Source organism: Pocillopora damicornis, chromosome 3 (assembly GCF_964200805.1).
Source record: "Pocillopora damicornis chromosome 3, jaPocDami1.2, whole genome shotgun sequence".
Lineage (NCBI taxonomy): Eukaryota > Metazoa > Cnidaria > Anthozoa > Scleractinia > Pocilloporidae > Pocillopora > Pocillopora damicornis.
Genome location: NC_142672.1, coordinates 13,977,317 through 13,991,199, shown reverse-complemented (window position 1 = coordinate 13,991,199; position 13,883 = coordinate 13,977,317). Strand labels below are relative to the sequence as shown.

Below are 13,883 nucleotides of genomic sequence, written 5' to 3'. Positions count from 1 at the left end.
TAGGGGAGATAGGGGGGAAAGCGTCTCTCGCGCAAGTCCCCCACGCAGCACGGGCGGTTACGGACGGTTCAGGTGTCAATGGGTTAATAAAGATTAGACAGAATCACACGAACCTTCATATAGCTCAGTTATTTTCATGCAGTGAAACTACTATATCTAATATTGTCATTACATTTATTCATCTCTTGCACGAGATTTTGTTCACTTTTTTGATGTCAACAGTACCTTCTAGGGAGAAAAATAAGACTTGTTTGCCGTCATCATTTACACAGTTCAGTTCTTGTAAGATCATAATAGATTGCACAGACATTGAAGTTGCAACCCCTGGCCTAATGAGTCATCAAAGTGCAACTTATTCTTCATACAGAGGTATGAATTCATTTAAAGTACTCGTTGGTGTGGCACCTAATGGGGTCATAACATATGTTTCTAACCTTTATCCTGGATCAACTTCAGATAAGGCTATAGTGGAAATGTCTGGTTTTTTGAAACACCTTTATCCAGGAGATCTTGTTCTTGCTGACAAGGGCTTTCTAATCCAAGATATAGTTCCGAGTGGTGTGTCTGTAAATATTCCCCCATTCTTAAACAATGGTAAATTTACTGAAAATGAAATAAAAGTAACTAAGTCGATTGCCAAATGCAGAATCCATGTAGAGAGGGCTAACGCCAGGTTAAAGGATTTTAAGATTTTAAGTTTTATTCCCTCTTACCTAAGATGCTATTCTCAAAAAATTTTTCAGCTTTGTGCTGCTCTTGTTAATTTGCAGTTTCCGTTAATCAAGGAAGGTTGTACAAATGTATTTTTTGAGTTGAAAATTCTCAAGAGAGGCTCAAGTCATGTTTTCGATGACTACAAAGATTCAATAGTTACAGTAATAAAAAGTCTAAGTTATGGCAATTTCTTCAATTCTTTTTTTTCTGCTTTTTGCTCTTTACTTAGGGTGTGATTCTTACTTAAATAGGCATGAAAGCATCACTCTAGTTTCTGTCTCTATTTTGGAAAAGTAGTCTACCAATAATTGAGATAGATGGATAGATATAGGTTATTCCTCATAACTTTAACAACTATGATATTCTATGATTATTTTCTTAGTTCATATAATCCTAACTGTACAAGGAAAGAAGAGAATCATTAACAGTTAATAATTTTCAATCTTTTCAATTGTTCTACAGAGTTGAACAGTAACATTATTTTTTAATTTCTCATTTCCACATAAGGTAGAATAAATATAAAGAGTACAAGTGTATATGTCTCCTCTTATGTATTCACACTTATAATAATTCCCCCTCAATCATTTTAGGGTAGTAATGATGGAAATAAAAGTTTCTTAGAATATCAAGATTAGGTTTCCATTCCTCGTCTCTATGAATGACCAAAGTTACGTGGCCCTTGACAGTCCACACAACAAAATAACAATACATTCTGTTTGTGAGATGGAGCTGTCCTTGAATTTGATGCCAATACTCAGACTTGTGATCCCTCTTAAGCTCAATTTTGTCCTTTCGCTTCTCCAAATAGAATGATTCTGATTCTATAACTTCCTCTATGGTTGAATTCCTAAAGGTATATGGGCATTTTACTTCCAAAATACCTTTTTGATCAACTAGACCATCAGGTGTGGCACCAAGAATACCTGACTCTTCAAACCAAATTCCTGTTGGTTCAACTTTTAAACAATTTGACATCTCAAATGCATTCACAGCTTCTTTTTCATTGTTGACTCCCCATGTGATGGCTTTGACTCTAGATAAATCATACTCGCCCATGAGTCTTTTCAAGAGTGATTGTGAAACTCTCTTGGCTGCTAAGACAGGACCAAAATTACTAGCTGCGAGTCTTCCCTTTCTAAGCATTGACCATGCTGGATTCTCTCTTTGATCCACTGTGAGTTTTGCTATTTCTTGTATAGTACTACTTTGAATTTTGCATTTTTCCTTAAAAAAAGAGAGCTGATCTTCCTTTCCATGGGCTTGAAGGAAGCCATCAGAATAAATTATTTCTTCGATTGTAAGCATTGGTAACATCACCGGTTCAGGTTCAGGGCTCAGAATCCACCATAGTCCTGTGAACTTTCCATATTTAGATAATGATCGGTAAATGGATGAACGATCTGCTTGCATAGGTTCTCTCGATAGAGCACAGTACTGTTTCGGAGGAGGAAACATCTCAGTGACGTCCCGAACTGCAGGGCAAGTTGGCTTTTTTTGGCTTGTTCCATCGACATTCGATGTCCGTACGACTAACATGATGTATGGCGTAAATGAACACAGCTGCAGCATGACTGCACTTGAAAGCGCCCTTAGGACATTCACACTCTGTCGACTTGATATTCAAGTTACTATCTACGTATATCTAAAGTAGAAGAAGAAAAATTTTTATTCTTTTAGTGATTTTATTGGTTGTAAATAGCTCTCAGGTGTTCTCAGCGCTCCAATCGAACAGCCATCAAACGGATCCTATTTTAGAGGCGCTAAGAGCTATACTTTATGAAGTCAATATCATATACATCGGAGCCTATAATTTAGATATTAAAGCTATTGAGTAGCTTTTATAATTGATCTAATGATTCCCAACCGATTCACAAAATATAAACATAAACATACAAGAGAGCTTACGTACCGTAACCTCGTAGACTTTTGATCTCATACTAGCGTGAACTTTGCCTCTAAGAATGCCTTGATTATACATAAAACATTCTATATGATCAGATTTGACGTGGTTCTCCCCTTTTGCGATAGATTTCTTTTTATCTTCGAAGTAAGATAGCAAAGAAGAGATTGAAAATAAGGTCATGATTAATATGGCGCCATACACAACGACACCTCAGCGTTTGTTTAGAACTGAGAAAAATGCTGTCATGGAAATGTGACGTCATGGCTTTGCTACTCTATTGGGTGATATTTGCTGGTTTCTTGCGTGATTCTGTCAGTGTCAAGGGCCTTCACCAACTCTCGAAGTTCGCGCTCTGCTCCAACGAAGTTGGTTCCGTTGTCAGAGATAACAGAGGTTGTTGTCCCCCTCCTTGACGTCATCCGGGTAAATGCATTACTAAACGAGTCAGTGTCTAATGAGTAGGACATTTCCAAATGCACAGCTCGGGTTGTAAGGCAAGTGAAAAGACACAGGTAACGTTTGGCTCTTGTCCTACCACGTCCTTGCTTCGTCAAGAATGGACCTCCATAATCGACACCAACTTTTTCAAATGCCCTTAGTGAAGACTGCAATCTCGATTTGGGTAAGGGGGCCATCATCTGATGGCCTATTTTCATGGTGAAACGACGTCTACATTCAGCACAAGCCTCGGTTACGTTTCGTACCATGCGCCTTTCTTTTAACAATCCAGAAGCGGCTTCTTAACTCAGTTAGAACTTGCTCTACTCCAGCCCCATGGCCGAGTCTTTCATGGGCGTCAGCGATAACTAGTTTTGTTACAGGGTGGTCCTTTGGTAGTAGGATCAGGTGCCTTGTATAATACGGAAGCTCATCTGCAAAACGCAAGCGTCCATCCATTCGAAGTAACCTATCACCATCACTCTTAGGGTTCAATTGAGTCAGTGAATCCTTGTTTTCTCCAGCAGGGAAGGCTTGGGCTTGGGCTTGCTTAATCCAGAACGTCTCTGCTTCTGATATGTCGGTTGGCAGGAGAAGTCGATCCTTTCTTCGTAAATTCATCGGAAGTCTGCAGTTGGTCAGGAATCGCTGAACCCATCCTGTCACATGAACCAGATGCTTAAGGCTTGAGAATCTGTTTGGGTCAATGATCACATTGGCATGGCTGTTGGTCACGTGTGTTCTGGATGTCGTTCGTCTTTCATAGTCTTCATTCTTCTTAATGCTATCTCTGGGGAGTGGTGCCGCTGGCCAGGTTGACTCATCATTTTTAAGGAAGGCTGGTCCTTCCATCCAAAGTTCACTCTCGGCTAAGGCCATGGCAGAAAGCCCCCTTGTTGGCAGGTCTGCTGGGTTTAATGTTCCTGGTACGTGTCGCCACTGCTCAGGACTTGACGTTCGCTGTATTTCACCAATTCTGTTGGCAAGAAATGGTTTGAACTCACGGATCAATATTTGTTTCTGGGCAACCGAGCTCGATATCGATTTGTCGTACTCGATTACCATTCCTGCTCGATAAGCAAACGACGTTTGATAAGGAAGAAGAGTTATTATGAGTAAGAGTTATTAAGACTAATTATGAAGTTGGTGGTGTTAACATTGGTCATCATAATCTATTTACTTTTGTGTTTACCTTTCATTGTCTCTGAGAGTTCCTCTTCATCTGAGGGGTAGTGTCCTTTGAATGACACCTGCAATGAAACATAGGCAGAGGGTGGTATGCCACTCATGGGATGAGTGGCATATCACCCTCGTGTAGGTGCCGCTGGGAAGTATTATCCAGAGAGTTTAAATAATCTAATGGCCCATTTGTGAACACTTTCATACAATTTGGACTCCTTAGGGTTGAGGAGGTGGGAGGGGTTGGGTCCAAGACGAGTCTACAGAAAAATAATGGCTTTGAGGGGGAACCATCCCCCTAAATCAAATGTTGGAAGGAGGGAGGTCACACTAAATATCTCAGTAATTGTAGAGTTTTGTATCCTATTTATGTGAAACTACATGTTCAAAAATCAACAAAAAGTATATACATGACAGTTTCCATCCCAACAATTTTCAAAGTATCTGAGTAACTGTAGAGTTTACATGATTTTACACTATTTAGATAACACTACATGTTCAAAAATAAACAAAAAGTATATGCATGACTGTTTCCATCCCAACAATTTTCCAAGTATTTCAGTAATTGTAGAGTTTACATGATTTCATACTATTTTGATATATCTACATGTTCAGAAACAAACAAAAAGTATAGAAACATGCTTCTGCTCATATAATTATACATCCTCTGCATTTGCATGACTTTTCATCCCAACAATTTTTAAAGTATCTTAGCAATCGTGGATTTTACATGGATTTTGTACTGTTTAGATAACTATACATGTACTATATGCTTTGAGGGATTACAAAGGGGAATGATCTAAGGATACCAGGTCCAACTGGACACTTCTCACGAAGAGCTGGTCAACAGTGGCCCTGGAGGGATTACAAAGGGGAATGATCTAAGGATACCAGGTCGCACTGGACACTTCTCACGAAGAGCTGGTCAACAGTGGCCTGGAGGGATTACGAAGGGGAATGATATAAGGATACCAGGTCCAACTGGACACTTCTCACGAAGAGCTGGTCAACAGTGGCCCCGGAGGGATTACAAAGGGGAATGATCTAAGGATACCAGGTCGCACTGGACACTTCTCACGAAGAGCTGGTCAACAGTGGCCCCAGAGGGATTATGAAGGGGAATGATCTAAGGATACCAGGTCGCACTGGACACGGCTCACGAAGAGCTGGTCAACAGTGGCCCCAGAGGGATTACGAAGGGGAATGATCTAAGGATACCAGGTCACACTGGACAGGGCTTAGGAAGAGCTGGTCAACAGTGGCCCTGGAGGTATTAGGAAAGGGGAATATTGTAAGGATACCAGATCAATGTTAAAATAAGTACAGTTACAAATAAAAACAGAGTTCATCATTTAACCCTTTAACTCCCAGGAGTGATTAACCTCTAACTTCTCCCTATAATATTCCTTCAAATGAGAATACCTAAACTTATCAGGTAGATGTTGTTACGTTGATTTAAAAACACCAAATTCTCACAAGTGGTTTACAAGGAAATGTGTAGCAACGAGAGGGGAAAATTCGTAATCAGATCTCTGGAGTTAAAGGGTTCAGATCTGAAATCGAGAATTAAACCTCTATTTTTTAATTTATGACTTTTGCACCTACCAGTGACTGCTCCAAGTTAGTCATCTCTTCAGTGTTCTGAAAATTTGTTAAAAAAAAACAAATTAGACCATAGCAATGAAAGTGTCTGTCACGAAGACACATAAAATAACTTATTATGCTACCCCAGCTCGCGCTGTTTTTAAGTGTTTAATAATTTTAGAGAATTTACATAAGTAAGAGTTAAATCATCTTTAGAACTAAATGTGTTTTGAATGGGAATGTGTTATTTTAAGACATTGACAAAATTAATGTGGGTTCTGATTGAAACATACCCTCTCTAAAAGGTCCAGGACTTCGTCCCCTTGTAGATGATCAGAGTGCCTCACCACTTCCCTTCCTCGCTGTAGTGTGAAGTGGAGCGGTACTTCAACAAGCGAACCAATCCAGTCATAGACTTCCTGTTTATTGTTTTCATATGACCAAAAAAAGAAAACATGCATCACTTACTATCACCACCATCATCATGTAGCAAATATTATATTATATTCTTACCTGGAAAAAGGCATTTTTCTCAAAAGCCCTGGAGAACTTTTTTCCATTGTTGATATGGACGCCAATGGTTGTTCCACCACCATTAGTTGGTGGTGCTGTCACCCTCCCCCTGCGTTGAGCCCTTGTTTGCTGTAAAGACAAATATTATTATGATGGATATTATTACCACAGATAAGGCACATCACAGTGCGCACAATTATAAAATAAACATATGTGGGTATAGTTATTTAAATAGAAAATCACTGTATACAATTGACATAACTAGATTATGAATTAGTTGAGATAAATAACAAGAGTATATTTCATTCTTAATTTTTTCAAACCTTACATGAACCTAAGCTTAAGTGTAGAGAGAAAGCTGGACACAGTGCACCCAATTATAAAACAAGCAGGCCTGCTTAGGTATATTTAAATGGAAAGTCACTGTATACTCTTGACATAACATTAGATTATTAATTTTTTGAGATAACTAATAGAGGACATGTCATTCTTAATTTTTCCAAACCTTACATGTATCTAAAACTTAAGAGTAGAGAGAAAGCAGATGGTAACTTACAGAAGTTTCATCCTGATTGTTTACGGTATTGTTGGAGCTGGTTCCCAGGGAGCTGCTAGCAGTGTTAGTGTTATTGCTGGGGCTGGACTGTAATGCCTGTTATGAAAATTAAAGTGTTCTTATGGGTATATTAGGAAGTAAAATTAAAATAATGTGATTTTGTAAGTGTATCCTTTCAAATTGAATTCTAAATTAGGGGATATTGTGTACCTGGTACTGTAGCTCTTGACTTTGTCTTTGTTTCCGCCAGTCATCCAACTTTTTCCTGTTGAAAGAAGTATCTGTGTCAGTACCTTTCATTCCCATTTTTTAAGTTTTAATAATCTTTTTAATTGTGAATATATAAATAGCTGAAAAGTTTCAATCCATACCGTTCATCCCTCATTGCGGAAGATAGAGCCTGTGCTCTGCCAATGGACTCTTGAAGGCCCGCACATTCCAAGTTTGATTCTTGTAAGGTACAAGGTACAAAACATGTTGGTGTTAAAAAGACTAATAGATTGAAGCTATTCTTGTTGTAGGTATGATTATTGAAGGCTTCGCAGAGATTCTTTCAGAGGAAATTTTGTATTTGTTGCACATGAAAGTTAGAAAAAAAGAAAATGTCTTTGAGACATCCACATTCCTTTTTTTGTTTGTTGTTTGTTTTTTTTTGTGCATCATAAACAATCAATGGATAATCAGACTACTAGTGAAGGAAACAGAGGAGCTAGCAAATTATTCTACCCCAGTCATGACCTTAATGGCAAATGATACACTTTAAAAAATGAAAGGTGTCATTCATATAACCACAATATAGATTTCAAATTTCAAATTTTTCATGTTTACCCTCAAAGATTTCCACGCACTGTGGCATGTTTCTGCTATGACATGGGGCCAGAACAAATACAACAATGCCAGGGCTTTGTGAAACGCCATATTTTACTCTCACTGCAATTAAAGGTACAATTACTCTTCTGCTAATAATAACATCTGCAAAATCATCTTGATATATCGACAATAACAACAGTGATAACTATGATAATTATGATTATTACAATAATACTCCAAAAAAAAAAACTAATTAAAATTAACACTTGGGTGCATTTGCTTTTGCATTCTGAGCTAAAGACTAGGTTTAGCTACCTTTCTGGGCTTCATGGCTGCTGTCTTTGGCAATCCAGAAGTAAATATGTGGGCTGTTTGCCATAGTGTTGAGCATGCTTGAAAAAGTAAATACAGAGAAGGTTAATAAACATCAAATACACCTGGGTTAAACAAATGTGGAGGCAGAGTAGGCAGAGAAAAATCAATGAGGAAACGAAAGGAAACACATTAGTGTACTAACCTAACCAATCTTCTCTTGCTAGCAAGAGGACAGCTGAAGGGCAAAAGCACAGCCACCATTATACGACCATCCTCTGTTCCTTGCCATGTGAACTAAGATAACAAGAGAAACAGTTCAGTAAGATATGTGCATGAACATGAGTGTACTATTTGAATTGTTTACAGCTATTTTCCCACAGCAGGTGATCAAAGGGAGAAACGGGTTTTATTTGACAGATTAGTTTGTAGCTCTTGGTTTTTTTTTTTTTTAACATGCAAACTTTCTTTTTTTCTTGCCAATCAAAGGGTAGGGTATGAGCGTGATTGTGATCACATCTCATTCTATGTGGGCTTTTCCTACATACTGATAAACAAGCTAATTACCTCTTCAAAAGAGTGGATCAGAAATGAAATGGCTGTGCTTTGCCCTCTGTCCTCTAAAATATTGATACATTGCAGCACTTCAGTGGTCCTGCTATGAACGCCTTCACCCATAAGAAATGGGTAACTATGAGGAAAGTGATTTAGTGATGTATGAATGTATTCAGTAGCATTATACACTACCTGTGCTTTCATTGCTCAGTTTGTCATGCACTATCTGAGGTAAACTCATCACAATCATACCTGTTATCACTCCTGATGTTCAAAAATCATCAGTGACATAGCCATCTAGAAAGACAAAATAATAATTAAAACAGGTATACTAGTTCATTGATAAAGAATAATGTAAATGACAATTTCTAGTCTTACTAAGCTAAATGACTGGGGCATTGTGGTTGCTAGGATATGACCTCCCAAAGTACTGACACAGAGATGCATTGGCTTTGGTAAAAATGGTTCTTGTAATCTTTCTCACAACAGATGCATGGCAAAAAAGGAAGATAGCATGGTACAGGCATTAAGGAAATTGATATCCATTTAGTGAGACATCAAGGTGAGCTTACAGAGTCTAGCCTCTTCTGAGTAAACTATCACTTCTGCAAAAAAGAAAAAGAAAAGATAGGAATTACTTTGATGTAATAGGTGATAATGTCACAAATCATTATTTCCTTTACCTGCAGGATGATAGATTCATCACTAATTTTCATATGTAGTTGTGCCTTTATAAGTCCATTATTTATGAGTTTCTTGAGTGATGTGACTCAGATTAGTAGGTGTTTTTTTCATTAAATATACATATGGCTAACTGGAACTGGAACGAATAGCTATGGGTTACTAAAAAAGTGCTTCCTTAATCTACATTTTTGACTTACTTGAACATCCTTTTACTCACCATTAATGTCATCTTCTGAGTCAGATGATACAACAGATGGTCCTGCATTGTGGCCTAACCAAGGAAAAGGTGCAGACATCAAGATCAGGTCCATGTCAGAATTGTGAAAGTTCTTTAAATTAACTTAAGGTTACTTTCCACTTTCAGGGGTGTCGTTCATGAAAACACTTGTTTTTATGCTAGTTTCGTATAAATTCTTGCAAACTTTACATCAGAAAAAAGCTTAATGACAGCAGTTTACAATAAAAATACGATTTAAATGAGTTTTCCTCTTGGGAGTGTTATAAGCCAGCTAGACGAGAAACGATTAAGTGTTCTCTTATTGAATTTATTGAGTATCTTCATCAAGATCAATTGAAACTGTAATTGCACCAACTCACCGCCATGGTTTGAATCTGACTCATCTGACAAGTCTGAGCTCTCATCTGTTGAGTAACATTTGATTTAAATTATAATCGCCTTATATACACCCATATACACATTTAGAACACCAATACAAAAAGTAAATTGAAAAAGTAAGACAAAACTGGGGTCATACCAGATGTTGATCCTCTTGCATTTGCAGTTGCCATTGCTGTCAGATATCTTCGTGTAGAAGCTATGATGTCAAAAGCAATTCAGATTACACATAAAATTCAGAATTAAATTAGAACTTGTCATATTTCTTTGATTTTCATCGAGGCAGGATAAGATATACTCACTGAAAATAACTTCACTTGTCTAGTCAGTAAATTGAATTACAAATGGAAAGACAAAGTCTAAGCTGTTGGTAGTATAAGCCGATACCTTTCAACTTAGACTTGTAATTAGCAATATTTTCAAATTTTTGTGAAAGATCTGAAAAGCTTAATTTCAAACAGTGACAAAATTTTTTTTTTCAGTTACCTCCATCAACTGGCAAAGGCAGCAGATCCAGTGAAGTGGATGTGGAGGGTTGAGCAACTGGCAGTGTAGATATAAGGCTGCTTTAAGATGGGGACAGCAAAGTGGCCCGTGATGATGTAGATGTTAAGGTGGCAGTGGATAGAGATGTTGATGGTAAAGTGACTGTGAATGATAAAGATGTCGGTGGTAAAATGACTGTGGATAATGAAGATGTTGAAGTGGCTGTAGATGTTGCTGGTACAGGTGCTATGGACGACGAAGATGTTGAAGTAGCTGTTGATAATGAAAGTGCTGAAGAGGTTCCAGATGTTAGTGGCAAACTGACTGTGGACAATGAAGTGGATGTTGAAGTGGATGTAGATGATGAAGTGGAAGATGACAAAGCTGTGGTGAAAGAACAGTTTATGCATGTACATGTTGTGATCAAATGTCGTCATAAATTTGATACATTAGACTGGAAATGGGCCTATAGAAGATTCTCGCAAATGTTTGTGGATACATTGTATATGACATATAAACCTTCAACCTTTCAATTGTTTAATGTCAAGGTATGCATTTTGATTTAGCCAGCCTCTGTTACTCGGTTAATATTTGGAAAAATGCAATAGTCATGCACATCACTATTTCTAGGGTGATGAGATAACAAATGACCAATTTCTTCTAAAAGTTCTACTTAGTATCTGGAGGTTTATTATTTTCCTATCAATTTGTGCTAGAAGTTGCAAGGCTGCAGGGAAAGTCACCTTACCAAGATAAGTAAGTAAAGTATCAAGTAAAAAGATAAGTTTCATAGAAAACTGGTTATAAATTAGACTATGCTTATTCAAGACATGCTCCATTTGAAGAGAACAGTGTAAATAGTATGCACTTGTAAGGTTTAGTTGATGTAAGTAACACTTTAAATGTAAACAGACCTTGACTTGGTAGAAATATAAAGATCTTTTTCCTTCTACTTCCACCAAAGTGGTCCATGAGCTGCACACCACTTTGAAGGCCAGTTGCCACTGTCCTCATTGCATGCCCTCTTGCATATGATGTAATTATTTCCAAGCTAGTGTAATAAAGTAATGACAGAAAGGTGATTGTAGTTACCCACACTAACCTTTTTCTGTTAAATTGAATTTAACTGTGAATTTATTTCTGTAAGGTGCATGCAAATATACATTAATTTTGAATGCACATTTGCTTTTAGTGGCATTTGCTCTAGATTGACATAGATTGTAGCAACGACAGAAATATTGCATAGTATGTCATGAAAAAAAAGTATTGTAGGTTTAAATAATTCAATGTGTACTGGAACAAGGAAGGTTATTATCTTAGATGTCTAGACAGCTGTTGTTAATACAATTGGCCAACATTTCATTTAATTTTTTGTTGTTGTTGATTTGTTTTTGTCTTTTTGTTTACTTCATCTGGATCGACCAACGATATTCGATGTTTCTTTAGATAATCAAAATTCACCTTGAAAGCGAGACTAAGAGGACAGCAACAAAGGAAATCAAGAAATATCCCTTTCCAGTTTCTCTAAACCTCGCTTTCATGGAGAATTTTGATCTATCGAAAAAAAGCTTAATCGGGTTAGCGTGAATCATGAATGTGAGCATGACCTTCACACGAACAGAAAACGACAAAAAGTAAATCCTACACAATTCCACACCTCTTTTGTAAACTTTACATTAAACTGATGGAACGTTAGGAAAATTTGTAACTAATTCCACACAATAATACTAATGACTGGATGAAGACAACAAAAAGACGGATATGTGCGCTGTTAGCCACTTGTCATTTATGTCTGATGCTTATCCTGTCTACTGGCGACAGCTTCTCAATGTTGCAAGACATCTAAAGGAAGATTTTAGCAACCTTAGTTTTCTCTCATCCACGTTTACATCCAATCTTGCCCCTTTTCGGCATTTCGCTGCTTTTATTACGGTACTTTTCACTCTTTTCTCTGAAACCATTTTCTACCCTACGATACAGATTATGAAGGCAGCAGCACTTACCTGCTAAGGTCTTTTCCTGTAAGGGGAGGAAATGCTCTCACCAGTAAGTCTCCGATTTGGGAAGAGCTGTTGTTCTTTGTAAACGATATATCAGAAATCCGCTTGGCGGTAGCGAGCCTGCCCAGCTCAGTCTTCTTTGGCACGCTTCTGTGCCGTTTAACCAAAAAGACAACAGTTCTTTGGAAAGCGCGCTTGCTATGGTTCATCTCGTGGAGTTAAACACTTAATCTAAAATGCTTAACTCCTTGCTGCACTAATATTCCCAAGGATGACGCGAAACCACGCCGAAAATGAAACTGACCGACGTGTATACGTATTAATAAAAGGCTTTTGTTTTGTGGCACACCCATGTCACCTAGGCCTGTCGCTACGGGACATTTATATTGATAGTTAAACAATATTAGGATCGTTTGCCGCAAATGCGCTAAGCGCACCCTTTTATTCGTTTAATTGTTCTTTAATTCCATGAAACGGGCAAGTTACCCTTTTCCAGGAAATGATGTCCACACACACATACACACGCATACGCACCTTTGGCAACTTGTGAGGACTGTGTTTACACACACCGCTTGCGGGGACCCCTCTTTCTGCTGGCAGTATCAAAATAAAAACTACGATGTTTGATAGCTTGTTTGCCCTACTCTTTATACACTTGATTAGAATTGAGAAAATTTCAAATTTTCTTGTGGGGACTTCCTTATGGGGACCTGCCCATTACTTAACTTTGCCTACTTGTGGGTACTACTTTTCATATAAGACTTGTGAGGACATACTTACCTAACTTGTGGGGTCTCTGTTTCCACACCCCTCTTGTGAGGACCACCTCTTCTTTTGCTGAACAAGGCGAAGAAGAGACACTGAAGGCCTCATTCTTTACCAATAATGATGTTTTGTAGCTTGTTTTCCCTTCACTTTGTACACTTGATTAGACTTGAGGAGATTTCAATTTGTTTCGTGAAGTGTTACTTATGAGGACCTGCCCGTTACTCAACTTTGACCACTTACGGGTACTTCTTGTAATATAAAACTTATGGGGACATACTTGCCTTACTTGTGAAGTCTGTATTTACACACCCTTCTTGCGAAGACCACCTCTTCTTTCGGTGAAGAAGGCGAAGACGTGTTGCTGAAGGCCTCATACTTTATCGCGGAGGAAGAAATGCTTGTGACTAAATTCTAATGATGAAGGCCCGCTCGCGTAATCACCTTTGCAGTTGTTGTTTGGTCTCGCAACGGGGGGAGAGAAAGCGTTTCGTGACGAGACTAAACAAGGCTATGAAAGAGACTACAGTAAGTGTGGCACCATTGCAGTTTAGTGTTGCTTAAACTTATTCAGACACCAGTGACAATAGACCACAGAAACACAAAAACACTTGTGTCTAAATTTGTTCATGAATTGGAGGGGTTTTTGCTCTCCATTGAACTGTATTTTCGTTGGAGTCTTTTGAAATTAATGCTCTTTTTCTTTCACAACAATGCAAACATCAGTTATTTTAGTGTCCATCTCAACCATTCTATATAAAGAAATAA

The 13,883-nt window shown here is 38.0% G+C and overlaps 4 protein-coding genes and 1 long non-coding RNA gene across 6 annotated transcripts in view; 1 reads left to right on the top strand and 4 right to left on the bottom strand.

Annotated features, from left to right (window-relative positions):
• Window positions 1–1,341, top strand: part of LOC149048340 (uncharacterized) — a gene marked incomplete at its 5' end in the record, with an annotated part of 1,393 nt that extends 52 nt beyond the window's left edge. Inside the window, one exon of the mRNA XM_089202183.1 lies at window positions 1–1,341. This exon is cut by the window's left edge and continues 52 nt beyond it. Within this exon, the coding sequence (XP_089058309.1) occupies window positions 1–950 (950 nt within the window).
• Window positions 1,276–2,730, bottom strand: LOC149048339 (uncharacterized). Its single transcript, XM_089202177.1, has 2 exons — window positions 2,624–2,730; window positions 1,276–2,356 (listed from the first exon to the last, which is right to left on the bottom strand). Exon 2 carries the CDS (start codon window positions 2,281–2,283, stop codon window positions 1,276–1,278), a length of 1,008 nt encoding a protein of 335 aa, XP_089058303.1. The 5' UTR covers window positions 2,284–2,356; window positions 2,624–2,730.
• A 1,482-nt stretch (window positions 2,731–4,212) lies between these two features.
• LOC149048338 (uncharacterized) lies at window positions 4,213–8,649 on the bottom strand. 2 transcript variants are annotated; one of them, XM_089202180.1, is made up of 10 exons: window positions 8,577–8,649; window positions 8,013–8,306; window positions 7,716–7,817; window positions 7,259–7,337; window positions 7,098–7,152; window positions 6,888–6,983; window positions 6,332–6,460; window positions 6,112–6,237; window positions 5,840–5,875; window positions 4,213–4,305 (listed from the first exon to the last, which is right to left on the bottom strand). In XM_089202180.1, exons 2-10 carry the CDS (start codon window positions 8,086–8,088, stop codon window positions 4,228–4,230), a joined length of 777 nt encoding a protein of 258 aa, XP_089058306.1. In that variant the 5' UTR covers window positions 8,089–8,306; window positions 8,577–8,649; the 3' UTR covers window positions 4,213–4,227. The 2 variants fall into 2 exon arrangements, with proteins under 2 accessions (XP_089058306.1, XP_089058305.1); XM_089202179.1 differs by lacking the exon at window positions 8,577–8,649 and having other exon boundaries at window positions 8,013–8,554.
• A 487-nt stretch (window positions 8,650–9,136) lies between these two features.
• LOC149048337 (uncharacterized) lies at window positions 9,137–10,446 on the bottom strand. The gene is made up of 3 exons (XR_016185386.1): window positions 9,846–10,446; window positions 9,466–9,519; window positions 9,137–9,169 (listed from the first exon to the last, which is right to left on the bottom strand). It is a non-coding gene; the product is annotated as an uncharacterized LOC149048337 (long non-coding RNA).
• A 13-nt stretch (window positions 10,447–10,459) lies between these two features.
• Window positions 10,460–12,795, bottom strand: LOC149048336 (uncharacterized; the record flags this gene model as incomplete). The annotated part of the gene is made up of 3 exons (XM_089199448.1): window positions 12,354–12,795; window positions 11,265–11,401; window positions 10,460–10,734 (listed from the first exon to the last, which is right to left on the bottom strand). Coding segments are annotated over exons 1-3 (618 nt in total), but the record flags the coding sequence as incomplete, so codon positions are not given.
• Between the last annotated feature and the right edge of the window lie 1,088 nt (window positions 12,796–13,883).

Excerpts from the sequence above, each read along its gene's own strand:
- LOC149048339 (XM_089202177.1), bottom strand. The coding sequence starts at position 2,283 with ATGCTGCAGCTGTGTTCATTTACGCCATACATCATGTTAGTCGTACGG.
- LOC149048338 (XM_089202180.1), bottom strand. The coding sequence starts at position 8,088 with ATGCTCAACACTATGGCAAACAGCCCACATATTTACTTCTGGATTGCC. Across the intron at positions 7,153-7,258 it reads TCCGCAATGAGGGATGAACG|GAAAAAGTTGGATGACTGGC; the intron begins GTATGGATTGAA and ends TTCTTTCAACAG. Across the intron at positions 5,876-6,111 it reads TCCTGGACCTTTTAGAGAGG|AACACTGAAGAGATGACTAA; the intron begins GTATGTTTCAAT and ends ACAAATTTTCAG.